This window comes from Struthio camelus, chromosome 9 (assembly GCF_040807025.1).
Source record: "Struthio camelus isolate bStrCam1 chromosome 9, bStrCam1.hap1, whole genome shotgun sequence".
NCBI lineage: Eukaryota > Metazoa > Chordata > Aves > Struthioniformes > Struthionidae > Struthio > Struthio camelus.
The window spans coordinates 29,746,075-29,764,387 of record NC_090950.1 but is presented as its reverse complement, the minus strand read 5'-3'; the positions used below and the strand labels follow the sequence as shown (position 1 = coordinate 29,764,387).

The window sequence follows — 18,313 nt, the reverse complement described above, 5'->3', positions numbered from 1 at the left end:
CCCAAAAAAGAGAGTGACTGGATTTTCTACTCCAACCAATATTTTTCTTTTCTGGTATTATGCATGTTGTTAGAAAACTATTTCTTTTTCCTTTTGCTAGCCTATCCCAGTTCTCTCTCCTTGTCCCTGCTGTTTTCTTCTAATTGTTTATCTCTTATACGCAGGACAGTTCTCTCAAACTTCTGTTTTCCTTAGGCCAGTTTCCCAGAAGATCTAATTTTCCAATATTTTCCAAATTTATTGAAAACTGCCTTTCTAAAATGTATTATTTTTTATTTTATTGTTATTCCATCTTATCATTTCTTAAATGTAAAAAGACTCACTTAACTGCATGTACATTAAAACGTATTAAATAAATTTGTTAATGCAAAAATGACTATAATATTAATAAACTAGGTCATAGAACTCTTTTAGGAAATAAACTCATCACCTGGAAAAAGAAACATAAAAGTTGACTCATAAATAGTCTATCACTTTTTTTCCCCCCATGTAAGAAAAGAAAAATATTGTCATTGCAAGCAAATTGTAAACTATTTCTTCGAGAAGACTACGACCTGTAAGTTTTGAGCAGGAAATAAAATCATAAGATGTTTTATTGTTTTGTTTCTCAACAGAAGTGAGTACAATAATGGCTTAGTTATTTTAGGCCTTGACAACGGAGTACATATACCTGTCGTATCAGCAGCCACCCAAGGCCTCCAATATTTATTGCCGCAATAATCAGCCAAATCACAGCTCTATTTCTTTAAAGCATCCCAAAGTTTCCAAAATTTAAAAAGTAGAGGCTTGGAAGTTTTTGAGTGAGATATGATTGGTGTAGGTAAAATGAGAAAAGGGATTTCTAAAGTTAGATGCATAAATTTTTCTAAGCTTTTCTCTTTCCAATAAATCTAATATTATCATCACATTACCTCTTGAGCACAAACAGTCTTATTTTTTTGGCTTTTTCTGCAGCTGTCCTCCTAACAGACTGCCCAGTGACTGCCACCAGCATCTTTCTCTGCACCATCAGCACGCAGAAACCCTTCAAACTCCAGTTTTGAGCTAAGGTTGCTGATGCAAGTGTCCTAACAGGGAATACCCGAGTGGGAATTTGTCATCTCGAGGAGACCTGTGAGGAAAGCTGAGGGCTTTGGCAGAGGCACCAAAGCGGTGACCACATGCATGTGCATGAGCTGCTGAGCGGCAAAGGTGGGGGCAAGTTTTGATGTGCAATCAGCTTTGTAATTTGTTCAAGATTCTTTAGCTGAAAAATGTGTTTTCAGAAGACAGGGATATGAATACACTAAATTCAGGTATCACATAACCATGGACGGTGGTCAGATTAGTTCCCATGGGAAAATATCTGTCATCTTCTGAATCTCAATGATAATATTACTTTGATTTCATTTTTTTCTGTATATTTTTACTGTTGCAGTTTTTCCTATTTTCTAATCTGCGTTTTATTCCAGTATAGCTAAATAAAGCTCAAATACTTTTCCAATTCATAGCAGCCTATGGATGTGATAGGACAGGAATTAGAGAAGATCAGATCTACTTGAAATGCAGTAGTATTAACAGGCATATGCCATAAACCAGTGTCTTTAGTTGTTAAAGTTATGGTTGGTTGCAAATAAAATAAAGTCTGTCAAATATCAGTCCTTAAATCATTTTTTAATATGAGCTTGAGTGTTTTATAAAACTTCTTCAAAAAATCATTTCAGAATAAAAGTTTAAACTGCTTGCTGGCTTTTCTGAGAAATATAGAATAAAGGACAAAGGCTACAAAAGCAACCTAAAGGATTTCGGTACCCCAAATCCTTTTAATTGAATGGAACCTGGATGCCTGACTAATATCTCAGATATACTTCAGAAAACCCTACACTTCAAGGTTTTTCATTTTCCAAAGTTTTCTTCATCTCAAGATTAAAATGGTGAATTATATTATTTTTGTTTGCAAGTTTCTTCCGTTGCTCTAGAACGAACTCTGCTTTTCTTAGACATGCATGCATTCCAAAGGCATTAATTTTCCTCATAGCCGAGAGGAATTTAACCTTAAATCAGAGTTTTTTTTCACTTGGGCGAGTTGTTGTAATCTTAATATTACACAACCCATCGGAACAGAGGTATGAGTTTTAAAAAACGCTGGTGAAGGAAGCAGAGTCCAACCCAGTTCATCACAAGAAAGGAGGCTAAAAGGCTGTGGCATAATTGCAGTGAATATCCGGGTGGGAAGCGAGTTCCCAGGCAGCTTTAGTCGGTCGGCAACAGAGCGCGTATCGCCTGCACATGCTCACTCGTGCGCTCAGGCAGGGATATGCTGTGGGAATCAGATGGCATAAACAATTTCGGCTTCAACACCATACCTTTTGGGTTGATGCAATTTCTACCGATTTCACCAGAAACGTAACTAGTTCCCACAAGTTCATAAGCGGTACCAGGTATACTTAACAAAAGGGCTAGTTTTTCATCTTCTGCTAAATCTCAGTTTCACACTATGATTGTGTGTATTCTTGCACCCATTGAAACAGACCTGGATACATACAAGAATATACATCAATCCCTACAGTGTGGCCTAACAGTCAGTGCGCTAACGTACCCAATTTACGTATTTAAGGCTACTGTGAAACCTGAAAGAGTAAAAAAAAATTTCGTCAAAATAAGAACCGTACATTTTTCCACTTAAAAGCGATGAAAAAGTAACGACATAAGAACAAGTATTCATAGCTTGCTACAAATTAAAATCAACATTCCCAATGGCTTGCTCTTCCTCCATTAAATCAGCTGGAAGATTAAAATCCGTAAGTATTAATAGCTTGATTATCCTACTTATGTCCCTATCGATGGCTGCTCACCTGTGGATTCTCCATCATCCCAGAACAAGTCCCCGGATGCTCTGTTATTCTCATCCAGGGCAATGATAAGTCCCATAGGATTCTTGCGGCTGTAGAAAGAAAAATTATTTGTCCTAGCTATCTAAAAACATCTAGACAGTCTTAACACATCTTTCATGTTCACATTAAAAAATCTGAAGTTCCAGTGAGTTGCAAGACTTGTAGAATTGTCTTAGATTAGCCCTTGATTGTCTTTCATTTTCATGTAAACAGATTAAAATACGTGGGAAGCTTACAAAACGCTATGCAAATAAACCTGTAGTTGATCATTAAACACATTATGTAATCAGTCGTGGCAGCGATTTGTGACTCTCGGTTGTTCTCAGATTTTTAAGTGCAAACGCTGAATACGACAGCCTGCTACTGATTTGCAACCTGATGGTCCAGCGCCCACTCTTGACATCACGTTTCATCCCAATCTAACCAAAAAAGCGTTTGGTCTCGAAACGCACCTTATGACTGTTGTGTTAGCTGGTTGTTGGAAAGGGAAAACGTAGCCTCCCCTCAGATGAAGCCCCAGTTTGTCTGCTGGCAGGTACATGTCAGCCCACTGTTTTCTCCACGAGATTTTTGTCCCCTTATGAAGAGGGAGGTGGAAGAGAATGGGTGCATTGCGTTACTCGCTGCTACGAGCGCGCTCTTCAATCCAGAATTTCACCTTAATTCTTCCTTTTAAGGTAGGTAAATACCTATAGAACTGCCAGCGGTCGCGTGAAGAGAAAACCACCGCAATATTATCGTACAATATTATGAATCAATGCCCATCAGCATTCGATGGTGGCTCTGTCAGCACAGAGAGCAAGCCACGTTGGCACATCGGAAGTGAACAACGTCCTCTGCCACCCATCGAAAGGGTCATCTCAACAGCGGGAAACTTACTCGCAGAAATAAGATCAGTGAAAGACAATTGCAGACTGTCATGCAAATTGCAAACTCGTCATCATGTTTTACTCTTACAAACATGATCTTTGCTCAAGTTCCCGTGCAACCTGCCCTCCGGCCTCCTGCGTCGCTCCACCCCGTCGGGACCTTTCCTTGAGGCTGTGCCGGCCGCCCTCGCCCCCGACCCCTCCTCGCGCCCCTTCCTTCCCACAGGCTTTGCCTTAGCCTGTCGGCTACAGCTGTCCCCGAAGCCGGGCTGACGCGTAGGAAAACCACACGGCAGCGCCCTTGGCGTTTACTTACCGTCTCATATTCGTACCATACGGCGTCAGGGATGTACGCCTGGACGACGTCCACGCCCTGGAAGGGGAGCAAAGCAGCAGCTTTCACGTTTGAAGGCGAGTCAATTTAATAAATGAAAAATGTCAAAAAAATCACGATAACATTCGCAAAGACATTATTACTGATGCTTCTCCTCATCCTTATTTTCTTTAATGGCTTTCTGCCGCGCGTGCAGCCCCAAGCCACAACGCTTCACGTTCGCTCTCAGCGCATAGTCACAACCATCACTAAATTTTCTTTACTTTTACCTTTTCTGGACTGGCTTGTTTCCGATACTCGCTTTCCGTTCAAGTATTTAACAAACTTTTTGCGTTTCTACATAGCGTATGCGTTACTGGAATTAACGATCATTATTTACAAGATTTTGCAACAGGAAAAGCCATTATTTATTTGTTTTTCTTTCTGCACTAGAAATAAAATGAAAAGGAGTGAGAGAAGCTGCTCTGGCTGAAATTCAGAGAAGACACAAGCTAGGCGAATCGGTCTATCCTGCCAGAAGATTAGATTCCCTAGAGGACTCGAAAATAGAAATGGGATTTAATAGCACAAAGTGCAAGATCTTCCATTTAAGCAGTGGTAAAAACATGCTGTGGGCTCCCTCGCTGGAAGCAAGAAATGGAGAACAAGAACTAGGCTCTTTAGGAACCCCAGGACAACCAAATGCCACAAATGGGATATATCCATGAAAAATAAATATAATCTAAGGATACATCAAAAAAAATATTGCCACTGGAAATGGAGTTATGTTAATGCTAATGCACAAGGTTTCTGCCCACACTCCTTACTGCTCTGGTCAACATGCAGGAGTTCAGGCTGGAACAGGACCAGGGAAAACTTACTGGGCTCATCAGGGAAAGGGAATATCCTATTTTTGCTATTCGGCTTGTTTGGCATAAAAAAGGAGTCGGAGCACAATTTCCAGAGGAAATACATGTACGGTAAGCAGGGGAGCTATAGCCTCTAAGCTGAATAACGCAATTGTCGCAAGACCAAACAACAGAGGCCGAAACTCAGGTGCTTTTTAATCACAAGGTGTCCCTGTTCCCTGTGAATTTGTGATGAGATAGATAAATATCAGGAGGGCTAAACCTACCGGGTCGAGCACAGCGGTAATGAGTAGTCCGGGACCCCACAGGAACTGCCTGTCAACGCCCCATGTTGCTTCATCAGAATAAAACCTGGACAAATGGGGAAAAAACAAACAAAAACCCAGCGCTGACTGTTTTTGTTAACTACGCTGTCAGGAGTAATCCTAATATTTCAGGGTACTGATTGGCTAGAATCACTACTGAAAAGCATCGCAGCACAACTGCGCAGGTTTATTTTCACCTGAGGCAACCTGAAGCTGAGAGTGTAAGTTCGCAGGCTTTACTAGTTTAGTTGTTGTTGATTACACATATATGTAAGAGTGCCTGTGTGCAGTTTTAACATAGCTCTATTCAAGAGTTTCCAGGCAAGGAAACCTAAAGCGTATATCATGATGGGGAATAATTTCATTAACTGGCAAAGACATTTCACAGCAGGCCTTGGAGTAACTGACAGTAATATATGCGTATTTGCAGAAATTGCACGTGATTTCTGATTACTCTTCTGATTACTTCAGAGTGGTATTTCATGAATTTAGAATTTGTCTATATATATTCCAATGCGCACTTTCACAAATTATATATGTGATTAGGTAGTCCCTGATAGCATTTAACCTGTCTGAATTTGTTTTTTCCTAATAGAAATATTATGAAGCCTAATCAGTAAACTTACTCGTGCAAAACGGGCCGCGCGACTGTGTCTCCTTGAGTATGAGCTTTGTAGAAGAGCGTATACAGGTAGGGCAGCAGAGTATAGCGAATGTTCAAGTAATGCTTTGAGGTTTTCACCAAAAGCGAATCAGCCCCAAAAACAGCTGGATCCTGAGGCTGAGAATAAATATTTTAGATTATTATTGTCGTCATGCAGAGGGAGTTTGGATGGCGCTATTTGTCAGTTATGTAGAAAGGGGATGCAGTGTCAGAGGAGCTGAAAGTTGATGGTGCCCATCTGCGTGGCATCTGCATGGTGTGGGGGGACCTGAGGTCGGGCCCACCAGCCCCCAGACCACGCGGGTTGCTTTGGGGTGCAGGTGGCAGCAGGGTGACAGGTCAAGGCTTCTCCTGGGTTTCATCCTAATGCGCATTCAGGACACAACGAAAGGGAGCTCCCAAGGATCGATCTGGTGGGTCAAGTAGCAGTGAGCGCTCACCCTTCTCTGCAGACACAACCAATGGGCATGAAACCGTTCTCAAAAAACGGACTCTCAAGCACTCGCAATTAACCCCAATGAAACTAAAACTTTTGGAGCTAGGATTTTGTAAAGAGAGTGCAAGTTTCTACCAATTTCCAACTAGTCAACTACGTAATTATTAGTAGTATAGTAATAAAGGGAATGCGGTAGGGCAACACAAGACAAGTTTTGTAAGAGAAGGTACAACTTACTATGTATAGTTCCGAGTTGTGATTCCTGGAAAATGGATAAAATGCTCCTACTTGCATCCACCGTCTGCAAAGTTCTTCCGTGGTGTTATCAAAGAAACCACAAATGTCTGCTCCAATCTTAAGATAAAAACAGGACGTGTTGGATGAACAGTATATTGCACGTCTAAGCTCTACACAGACCTTCAAGTATTGATTTCCAGAGATTTCCTAACTCGTCCGTAATCGCTAACCATGGTAATAGAGCCATTCAACACATTTCTACCTTTCTTCTTTCAAATTTCTCCTCCATAAGTAGATATGTCTGTATTTTTCTTTGATGGAACTTCTACCGGAATTACTGAAGTTTCTAAGCTATTATTTGAAGCAGAAGTAGCCAGGCAAATACTTATTCTTCCACATTGTCAGAGGTCAGAGAACACTTTTACAGCCCATCATCTACACTGTACAATTACGTTAATTCAAGTATGGGTTGCACAGAAAATTTAACTGACTACTAGCTAACACTGCTCATTGCTCTCTTTCTTCTGAATCTTTACTTACTTGTTTGGGGCTAATGTGCATACACGAGGAAAACAGTTCAAAAGTCGTGCAAATGGGAATCATGAAGAGGAATCTAGCTCTTTCATTTACACATGGGTGTTCCTAACCCAATTTGAAAGGCAAAGGAAAACACCACAGTTTTCCACATCAATCATCGATGAATAAAAAATACCAGTGATAACAGGTAGCCTGGAATATATAAAATGGTACGATTGATGCACACGGGTATCCCGCCATACGCACACCCCCCGCAGTAATGAAAGTAAGACAGTGGCTTAAACTGAAAAAAAAAAAAAAAAAATCAATAATTACTGGGGAGAAAAATGTTAAAATCAGGTTCTTAAAGGTTCTTATTTTACATCCAGCAAGTCAATATGGTTACATAAATAGTGTTTAATAAGATGATCAGGTATCACAGATGTGAAGAATTAACACTTATCCGTTTGTTTTGAAAGGATGCCACGGAGGAATATTTCTTACATAAGGAATCCCAAAGAGGTTAAACTCCAGCATCCCGGGTATCGCCCATTTCAAGTGATCCCATAGCGCCGCGTTGTCTCCCAGCCAGTGTCCTGCGTGCTTTCCTGACCCAGCAAAGGTCGACCTCGAAAACAGGAAGCTCCGTTTTCCTGGAAACACGGTTTCGATGGCTCTGAAAATGAAACAAGGCTGGTATTATGCAAAGATTAAAAAAACGCCTCAGGCCCCAGTGGCTTTTGCATAAGGTAAATTTATAGTGACTAATTTGCAATAATGGATAATCCAAGGAACAGGGACTCTTTTACAGCTATCCAGGTGTCTTTTAGCTACTTTTATAATATTAATTCTATTTAACCTTTCAAAACGTTTTTGACTACCAGTGTTTGGCCTGGGACTTTAGTTAGTATATTTTGCCATAGCTGCATTGGCTTAAATGAATTAATAGAGATTTATGTTCATTCAACCTTATCTCCTGTGCCAGTCTGAAATATAAGAATGTATAATGATATGCCTTAAAAAAAGAAAAAGAAAATAAAAGAAAAATTCAGCCAAGAGAAACACTGAAAGAAGTGAGTAATTCCTTCCCCACCAATGCACAAATCGGAACATGCAATGGGTGAGACGCATAACTTAGTCGAAACTCGAGATGCAAAATGAGATTGAGACATTTTAAATGTTATGATGGTGGTCCCTAGCCCTGTGCTAGCAGAGCTCTGAACCATTGCTTTATTTGTTCTTCAATTTGCTGTAAATTGATTTAGACAGGTTTAAGTAGTTCAAATAGTTCAAAATTATCAAAACGTAGCTGACAGTTCCCCATACTTTTAGGTATATTTTTGTATTAATTTTCTAATGAAAAAAATGACTATCCTTTAAGGCACTATTGCAGTTGAAATGTAAACAACAAAGCATGGTACTCCTTTGAACTCTGCGTGTAATAGGGTCGCAGACATCCTTACGTGACAAGAGTTTTCTGTCTCTTTTAGCTATTTTGGATGCCCAGATTCAGTAAATTTTGAAACTGTGGAGAGACTGGATTTTCGGATGTGATACTTCCTGTGGTCCAGGAATCAGGGTCCTTTAGACGTGAATTTTCTGCTGTTTTTGAAATTGCAGCCATATACTCTGCTTCACGGTTTTTTTTTGTAAGGATATTAGGGAGCGTTGCTTACTGTTTAGTTGATAGGGTCATGGAATAGCCGAAAAGGCTGTGGACGTCGTACTGTTTCCCCCACTTCTGCACTGCGTCCATACAGAGCGTCTTGGAAAACATGAGCCTATCAAGAATGTCTTCAATGAAAGGATACAGATATCAGTTTTCAAATATATTTTGATCCCAAATATTTGCAATCTTTTGTTTAAGGCACATTCAGGCCCTTTTTGATCTTCGATTTTTGCACGAAGCCCAGTATGACTAGCGCAAGAACGAAACACCGTTCAGGCAACGCTGCTGTTGGTTGCCAGTTTTCCTTCGTCTTTGCTCGAACTGAAATGTTTTCGGCTTTGGAGCTTTCTCTACCTCAGGACAATCAGCACATAAGTAGCAAACGAATTCCCCTATTACTGCTACCGTCTCTGGAAACGCAGCTTTTCTGGTGGAGTGGAATTGAGCACACCAAGGTATGATGTGCTGCAATTTGTTCAGGGCACAAAATGATTAGCTCACATAATATATCTTTGGCTAGGTGCGATGAGACACTAACCGAAGGCTGCTTTCGATGCCAGTGCTTCCTGGCACCGCTCTGAGTAAATCTTAGCACAAAGGGAGCTCGCTGTCGGCTTTGCCACGAGTCTGGGCAGATGCCTGGAAGCAAAGACCTGGTGTACGCAGACTCTCAATTTCCCCACCCTGGCTTATTTTCTTTACTGTAAAGTAGGAGACCAAGGCTGCGAGGTCACCACAGAAGCAATCGTCCCTCCGTGGAGCTCCTTGGTGGGCACGAGGATGCCAAGAGAGCTCCCAACTGCTTTTTACTTTAATTTTTTTAATTATTTTTATTTTTCATTTTATTATCTTTCATGATTTAAAGTTGCACCTTTCAGTCAACCAACAGGTAACCCCTTTCTAGTTTTCTGCCTTAAATACAGAACTGGAGACGCTATAGCTGCACTCTAGGACAGATGGGAACTTCTTCACTTAATTCAAATCATACGCGTATGTCTGAGGTCAGAGGAAATCACGTTTACTTCCAGATTTGGCCCTAACATGGCACGCTAAGGACCGGCTGTAACTGACTGAACTCAACTTCATGCCAGCTAGATTCCTCATGCAAAGAGCCGTTCACCCAGGCAAGGAAGGACTGTGTGGCTACACCCTGACTCTGTGTGATTTGATCTGACAGCATATTGGCAATGGTTACCTAAAGCTATTACTTAATAAAAAAAAAAAATTGAATTCCATTTTAGCTATGCATACATCTCTGAAACTATTGATGGTGAAAGAAGATCAATATGTTGTTAGACATAACTAAGGCAATGATAACGTTCAGTAATAATTTGAAAGGGAAAGAAAAAGCCATTTTTAATCATGAATTATGTAACCCATGCCTTTGACCAAGGCCGAGGCATACTTGTGTTTTCTGTCAATAGGAATAATCAAATGCCATCCATGAGGACTAAAATTACTTCATATCCTTGTAGCTGACCGCACAGCGGTTCACAAACTTTTCCATATATTGCTTCGTGGTTAAAGACGACGGACTTACTGGGAGTGAAGGGAGGATAGTTCAAGTCGTTCTGCTCACAGCCCTTATTTGAGCCTTGAACAAAGTTGGATACTTCATTCATATCCTGGAAAAAGGAAGATACGGTATGTAACAGAGTTTCCTCAAGCACCTCTTCCCGACAGAACCTTATGTTTTACTCCTCAGACCCTTTAAGGAATAATTAATTAGAGGACGTACTGTACAATTAGGCACAAACGGTACAGCTCAGAGGCCGAGCTGCTGCCTGCCAGCCCGGGCGCGGGGTTTGTCCCCAGCCGTGCCACCGGCGGCGCTGGGACACCGGCTGCACCGTGCCCGCAGCCCCGCGGGCGCTGGCGGCTGGCTGAAGCGCACCGCGGCCTGGGTGCACGCTGCCGAGCGCACGGCAGAGACTCGCGCATCCGTCCCTCGGTGCATCCCTAGAAGTACTGCAAGAAAAGCAGGCGTGGAAGAAGAGAGCAAACTCAGGATGGACTTTAGTCTGGTGGCAGGTTTCATAGACTGAGATTTGTTGGCTCTCCGTAAGAGAGCTATGCGGTTCATGCGTGGTAGCTTGACCTGATGCAACCACAGCGTTAGCAAAAATAAGTAAGAAAAATATATCCTAGTACGTAGCAGCTAAAGGACTGTTTTGTCATACAGGTTAAAAATCATCAAGACTTTTTAAAATGCAAGGCACAATATTCAGTAGATTCCCATTTTCTTTCTCAAAAGTTATTTTACCTTTAAGCAGACGGAAGAGAGAAAATAGGAAGAAAAAAAAAAAGGAAGATAATCTTCAGTCTTTTTTAAAGTACTCTAACAGTGAGAGATGCTGAGATTTGTTTGTAATGCTGCAGATGGAAATAATCTGTCTACAGGAAACCAATGCTCCCATTCATAGACTAGAAACCTGCAAATAAAAACACCTATTCTCCACGTTGACGTACCCCAAGGCATTTTAATGAGCAACTGTCAGCTACATGTTGCAATTCCCTCATAAAACACGAAGTACCATGATGGTTAAGGGCCAAAAAGAAAAAAAAAAAATCTGAATAAACTCAAGTAAGTGACAAACTTAAAATGTATTTGAAACCTTGCTGTGCATGCTGGAAGTATGAAAGCCAGTTAGCACTTTTGGTCCTAGTAGCAACTACTTGGTGAATAAAACTGCAATCTTCTTTCTTTTTTTCTTTTTTTTTTTTCTTTTTTTTTTTGTTTTCCCTGAGCTCTGTCTTCAACTTTTAATAAACAAAAAAAATGACATTTTGCCCTGGTATTTCTCTGTAGGGGTTAAGAGCAAGAAGGCCACACTGTGCAATATGGTGACACAGAATTCTGCCGCCAGGCTCAAATTCGTATCAGCATAAATCAGACAGAATTTGCTGAAATGCAGCTATATTCTATGCTATTCGAAGCATATACCTGTGCTTTGCTTTGTGAGATTAACCGCAACGCCGTTCCCAGAATTTTAAATTGTAGACGTAGATCTGGAGTTCATTATGGTGAAAACAACCGGTTATCAGAAGATAAGAATAAAAAAAGTCTCTTTCCTACCTGAGGAAAATTTACTACATCCTGATTTCCCGAGTCTAAGGGCATTTGACACTTTCGGCCACAGCATAAAGGAAAAAAAAAATGAAGGTATCGTACTTAAAAACTGTACAGTCCTTCAAAGCTGGGATTTACCAGCGCCTCCGATGTGAGTTCGGTGCCGGGCAGAACGCTATGGAAGCGCACCTGGGGGCCTTTGACACAGGGAGATGTAGACGGGCATTTCCAAAGTGGGTACCGATGTCTGGTTTCTGAATCCACACTTAGGCACCTCAATATAATTTAAGCTTTTTCTCAGAGCAGTTGAGTATCTATAAATCCTTCTGAGTCAAAATGAGTTTTAGGGGCGCTGTATAAAGAGAAATTAAATCCCTGTACAGGTGCTTAAACAGGGATTAAGAAGTTTCAATACGGATTTCCTTCAGGCACCCACCTTTAAAAGCTTTACTACAGAATATTCTTGTAAGAGACTAATCTGAGTGAGTCAAAATTGTCCATAATCTTACCTGATTTCCATGAACTAAGCCTAAAAACAACTGCGCCACATTCCCTATTAATCCTTCGGTGGGATAACCTATTTAAGGGAGCCTGATTTTTCCGAATCCTAATCCGGAACAGCAATTGCAGATTTACTAACCTGAAATTCTGTGAGCTAGCTGGAGAATAGACATATAGATTTTGTGTATTATAACCCGTACTCAGGGCCTGTTCAAGATGCGTTTACTCAGCATGCATGCAGGCTTCAAATGCAGGTTTAAAATTCATATTCAGATTTGGATTGCAAATTCAACAGCAAAGGACGTACCAGTCCTACACTGATTTCCAGGTTAGCAGGAACGAGCATCCCCTTTCAAATTCAATGCAGCACCTGGCAGTGCCTATTTTTTTAAAAAAAAAAAATTGAAGTTCCGAGTTACTTACAATCCAGATCCCATCGTAGGGCACCGTATTGTGAAATAACCTGCACTCCTCCACCCACCAGCTGGTGCAGTCGGGATTGGTGTAGTCTGGGAACACGGTTGCTCCTGGCCACACCTGCAGTATTCAAAGGCAAATAATTAAGCTGTTAGTTACATTAGAATGTTTAATGAGGTATAAAATTCTAACTTAAGAAATTTAGAAAGTGTGCAGTTTTCCCTCCTCTGTAGCCTCACCTTTTTCAACTAGAGCCAAAATCAACTGGGTTTATGAGTGGATACAGGTAATCTCATAATATTTTCAGCAACATCACTTCAAAAAAACCCTGCAATCTCTGCTGAGAAACGTGCATGTGCATTTCTAATAGAGTATATTGACATTAATAAGTCTGCAGGAGGGAAAAAAATACTCGAATTTCTTTCCAGCCTATTTGAACTACACCCCCAGATAAGCATTTGGGGTTCAGAAATTCAAGTTAACCATTCAGGGTAGTGTTAATGTAGCAACGGGCAGAAGACTTTTGAATGATAAACTGCATCAGTGACAATAACTTGCACTTAGAAAGAAGGCAGAAAAAAATATGACTTCATTAACTTTGGAGTTTTCAACTGCTTTTAGGTCAAAATTATTTTTAAGTTACACAAGTTACAATACTGAGCTTAATTCATAACTATTAAAGAGAAATTTTCAAAAGTGTCAAGTGGGAGTTGGCTCTTCAGTCACTACTGAACGTAAACAGGAGCTCGCTAACAAATTGGACTTGAGACTTAAATATCTTAGATTTCCTTTTTATTTAATATAAAAAAATTCTAAGAAAAAAAAAATCAAGAAAAGTGGCAGCATACCATATGCTAAGCGAGACCTTATATGCCTAGTTCTCACTGGAAAAATTTTATGAAAAGGAAAAAACTTAGAAAATGAAGTTTAGGCCAAGCCCCCCCGCCCCCTAATTAAATCACAGCAGTGCCAACAGACTGAGTTTCGTCGTCATAAAAGCGCGGTTACCTCTCCAATTAATGGTGTTACTCCATCCGATTCATTAATCCAAACCTTTTTGCTCTCTCCCCTGGCATAGCTTTCATACGTTGTACCGTCAGCTAGATTAGCTGTGCTAATAGCAGGATCCTAAAAGAAAAAAAGTAAGAAGAGACCACAATGCACTCCACCAATTATTACCCAGGGCTAGAATGCTAGGCAATAAGTGTAATAATCACGTAAAAATAGGCAAAGTATAATAACAAAGAATTATAATGATAATATTTAAAATGGAAAAAGAAATAGTAAAACGCTTACCAAGATGATAATATATTTTTGTCCGTAGTCATGCATATAACCTGCGAAGTTGGGGAGATCTTGAAATTTCACTTTGTCGTAAGTAAAATCTTTCTTTTCTTCCATATAGTCAATGTCAGTGTATTGGACCTCCTGGGAGAAAAGGTAAATCGATCCCAACATTGGAGAGGGTAGCTGAAGGATTAATTACCCCGATACAATTTTCTCCTGTTAACTCCCATTCATCCTCAAGGGAATTTATGGTCGTGACTCTACTGCAGCCCGGCAGAAAGCGTGCCGTTAGCGCCATATATAAATGATGCGCAACTCTTGTTGCACTTATACCTGTGTTGTACTGACACATCTTTTGTGCCTAAAAGGAGCTGCGCGCAGCATTAACTTAATTAAAACAAGTCTCTACACTGGCATCCTTTTTAACAGCCTCTAGACCTGCTGGTGCTTCGTTGGAGTTGCCCGACTTCTGGAGCTAGCCCCTTAAAACCCAACCTTTCTTCTTGAAGTTGAGCTTAAAATGAGGGCTTTTTTCCCCTCATTTGAGGCCATTAGGCCAATTTAACCCGAAATCTAATTTTGAAATTGAGTTGCGGTTTATCTTTGCCTGTCAATTAAGAAGCGACGGGCAGTTCCACAACCCCAAATGAGAACTACCGCCGTTACGCGTCTCCCACAAGCCGGCAACTGGTCCAGCACTAAAAGTTGTCACAACTTTTAATGGTGGGTGTCTAGGCACGTTTTCTTAGCGGTTTACCGACTCTGAACTGACTTGAAAGGCACCAGGCGAGGAGCAAGGCGCTCGAGATGCCCCCACAGCCCCCGCGCCCAGCCGCGCGCCCGCGCTTACGTAGGGGAGGTCGATGGCGCGGTTCCTCTCGACGACGGCTTTGACCTCATCCAGCGAGCCGTAGTTCCAGCGGCTGAGCTGGAAGCCGAGGCTCCAGTAGGCGGGAAGCAGGGGCAGCCCCACCAGCTGCAGGGCGAGAACCGCGCGCCGGCGCCGTCAGCGGGACGCGCCGCCCTGCCTCGGTTTCCCCAGAGCTACACCCTGCCAGCCTGACCCACTCGGATGGGTAAAACTACCTGTCATGCAGTCGCCCTCCCCATATTTTCCCTTGTATGTTTTAAAATACAAATATCTGGGGACGATGAGCCTATGCCCACTGCTACCCATGAAGTTGTACTGTCCTTCTAACCATCCCTTCGTTTTATTTTCTGACTTTACACCCGTTCATTCGCCCTGCCCCTTAAGTGCAATGCTGTTCAAAAATCTACACGATCTTTAAGATATCAACGCAACATCATCTGACCGCAAGAAGTACTTAACGGGGAATATCTGCCACAGCTTTGTACCATAAAACGATAACACGGCCGTAAGCACCTGCAGCCACCCTATAACGTTGCCGTACAAATAAGAACTTGTCCGTACAAGAACGGTCAGCTCCAGCAGGCGAGCGTAAGCCCAGCTAACCCCATCCACACCCCAGCTTCACTCCTGCTAGTGACTCCCAGTGACAGCAGCCACACTAGGGACACGCTAAGAGTTATACTTAGTTATGTAAATATTGCATTATACCATCAGTTAATAAATAACATAGTGAAGACACACTGTCCTATAAAGAGGGGGAAAGAATTTAAAAAAAAAAAAAAGTGCTCTTAAGAATCAAATGGAAAATTCTATGTGCAATTTCTGTAGGTAGATGGACCTTCAGGTACTCCTGCACCACTTGCTCCGGCGTGTCCCCCACGAAGACGTAGAAATCAAGGATTCCCCCGATGGTTCTGTAAGTCACGGCCGGGGCGGGCTGCACCTCAAACTCTGCCGGACAAGAACGCTCGCTAAATCTACAGCGACTCTGTCATGCTGATATTGAACACAAGAAAACTTACTTCGGAAGAAATACAACACCGAAATACCCCAGGAACCCCAAACCATGACTTGCCCTTGCAAGGGAGGTGAAGTGTGTTCGGATGACTCTTAAATGTCCGTATTTGCGTAGGTCCCGCAAAGAGAAGAGGATCGCTAAAAACCTAAAGGCACAGACTTTTCTCATTAGATTTGCAAATGTCCTTAATAAAGGACAATTAGCTCAGTTTGGATCGCCGTCCCACAGACCTTTTAAAACAAAGTTTAACCGCAATACTTGGAGCGACAGAGAAAGCTTTCTTACCCATGGCGTTGCTATTCATTAAGAAAACACCGAGGGAGGCTCCAGTGCTGTCTTCCAAACACAGGAAGAAAGTCTGAACTCCGTATAAGTTATGCATGTCCTTAAAGAAAAAAAAAAAAAAGCTGATTAAAATCTAACAAATGTTTTTATTCTGGGATTTTTCAAAAGATATCATAGGCAGAGCCTTGAGCTTCTCCACATACAATAAACAACAAGAATAAAAACACTGACAGTTTCCTACAGCTTTGGTTTTTACTTCCTGGCATTTTTCTGCTTTATGAGAATGTTTTCCATTCAACAAAAAGTTTCTGGAAATATATAGACAACATAAGCAAACAGGTACCACGGAATTTAGAGCAGATCTGCATATACTGCAGTACTATTTCTGGGTAATATATATGCACATCAGGTGAATAATATATCCTAAGAGGTGGTACAAGGTTTTACATCTAATCTATGTTACTATTAATCCTACAAGGCAATCATTTTTATATCTGATCTATGTAAATAAGAGAGTGCTTTGTTTCTTTTTTTGTCTCGTTTCTATTGCTTTTTCCTTGTATTATGAGCAACAAAAAGATCTTATAAATGATAACAGCTGTTGTCATAGTTTTTCCCTGCAAAACAAAACTCAGAACAAATTAATGAGGAACATAACTGTAGCTATTCAGAAGTAGCCTAAATTAATTTTGCTGACTGTTGGTTTAACTTAATTAGTCTACATTCAATGGAGCCACTCAGATAAGAACCATCTTCAAACCCCCCCACGCTAATTATTAAAAAGAGGAGGTTTATAAGCTGAAAATTTAGTAGAGATGGAAAATCAATGGGATGATTTCTACAACAGAGCTTGTTTATAGCAAGACAAATGTGAGCTAATGTAGATTTTGGTTCTGAAAACAAAACTGAGCTTTGTGACATTTCACTGGGCCAAATCATACCCTGTGTTGCCATTGCTAGCAATTAGATCCAGAGGGGGTATAATTAGTTTCTCCTATCAAATTTCCAAAGGAAGGGGGGTGCCGGGGGGAAAAGGTCCCGAGACTGTCTGCCCGGGGGCGGTCACCGCACCAACGTCCCCTGCGGGGACCTCCCTCGCCAGCTGCCTAATGGACAGAGAGCTGCGAGAGGCACAGCTTAAGAGACACAAATCTCAGCAACTCACTCCCCTAGATCTACACTTCCACCGTCAGAGGCCTGATTACTTTTAACAATTTGGCCCATAAAGACCCTCCTCAGACAGCTGCCACCAGGCCATGCCTCAACCTGACACTGCAACCCCATCTCAGGAGAAATTCCCATGGTAGAAGCCTCCAGATAAGGCGTGTTAATTTCAAATTATTAATTAATTGTATACAGGGAGAGCTCCCCTCGATCCTGTGTTTATTTCAGCAAAATACTTAAGTGCTCTCTCGAAATAAAGCATATGTATGGGTGGTTGCTTTGTTAAACTCGGGTAATAAGGACAAATTGTGTTTATCAGAGGTTCATTAGCTAGTTATAAATAAATTAGTTTAACTCCAATAAAAATGAAACCAGATAAATCATTAGCAGACATTCCTTCATTCACAGTTTATATTGATTTCTTTCTCCATAAAGTCCTTAAAGCTGATTTTGTAACATCAGACACACAGATTTTTCCATGGCTTTTTTTTTCCCCCATGAGCTCAGTTGAGTGCTTACAAGCTTCAGCAAAAATTTCCCTTGTTTGAAAACTTCTAGCCAAAGCAAGAGATGTGAATAAACATAGCAATGAGATTTGATTTCTGGGTACGGTGGGGGATGTAAGCAAGGTTGCATGGGGGAATACAGAATCAGGAAAAAGCAACAAGCAGAAAATTAGTATCATTGTTTTAATCAGCACCTCACCTTCGGCACAAGCGATTTGAAACCGCGTACGCTCGGTATCGCTGCTAACAAGTCACTGGAGTGAGGAAGTGACAGAGCAATACGGCGCATCGCTGCGTGCCAGCGCTAGAGCACCTGGGATCAAAGCCTGAAGAAGTCTCAGGGCACAGATGAGATTCTTCTCTTATAACTATTGCAAAATGGGTGCCCTGGAAATCATTTTGGAAGACGACAGCCATAAAGACTGGAAACAAATAACTGCTGA

The 18,313-nt window shown here is 41.3% G+C and overlaps 1 protein-coding gene across 1 annotated transcript in view; it reads right to left on the bottom strand.

Moving 5' to 3' along the window:
- Nucleotides 1-18,313, bottom strand: part of SI (sucrase-isomaltase) — a 58,817-nt gene that overhangs the window by 27,231 nt on the left and 13,273 nt on the right. The window contains exons 8-22 of the mRNA XM_068954359.1: nt 16,201-16,300; nt 15,736-15,848; nt 14,877-15,002; nt 14,036-14,167; nt 13,748-13,867; nt 12,746-12,859; nt 10,292-10,376; nt 8,759-8,876; nt 7,587-7,758; nt 6,567-6,683; nt 5,856-6,010; nt 5,191-5,275; nt 4,059-4,115; nt 3,326-3,450; nt 2,835-2,923 (exon numbers count right to left, since the gene is read on the bottom strand). Coding sequence (XP_068810460.1) covers nt 2,835-2,923; nt 3,326-3,450; nt 4,059-4,115; nt 5,191-5,275; nt 5,856-6,010; nt 6,567-6,683; nt 7,587-7,758; nt 8,759-8,876; nt 10,292-10,376; nt 12,746-12,859; nt 13,748-13,867; nt 14,036-14,167; nt 14,877-15,002; nt 15,736-15,848; nt 16,201-16,300 — 1,708 coding nt within the window. The remainder of the gene's footprint in view (nt 1-2,834; nt 2,924-3,325; nt 3,451-4,058; nt 4,116-5,190; nt 5,276-5,855; nt 6,011-6,566; nt 6,684-7,586; nt 7,759-8,758; nt 8,877-10,291; nt 10,377-12,745; nt 12,860-13,747; nt 13,868-14,035; nt 14,168-14,876; nt 15,003-15,735; nt 15,849-16,200; nt 16,301-18,313) is intronic.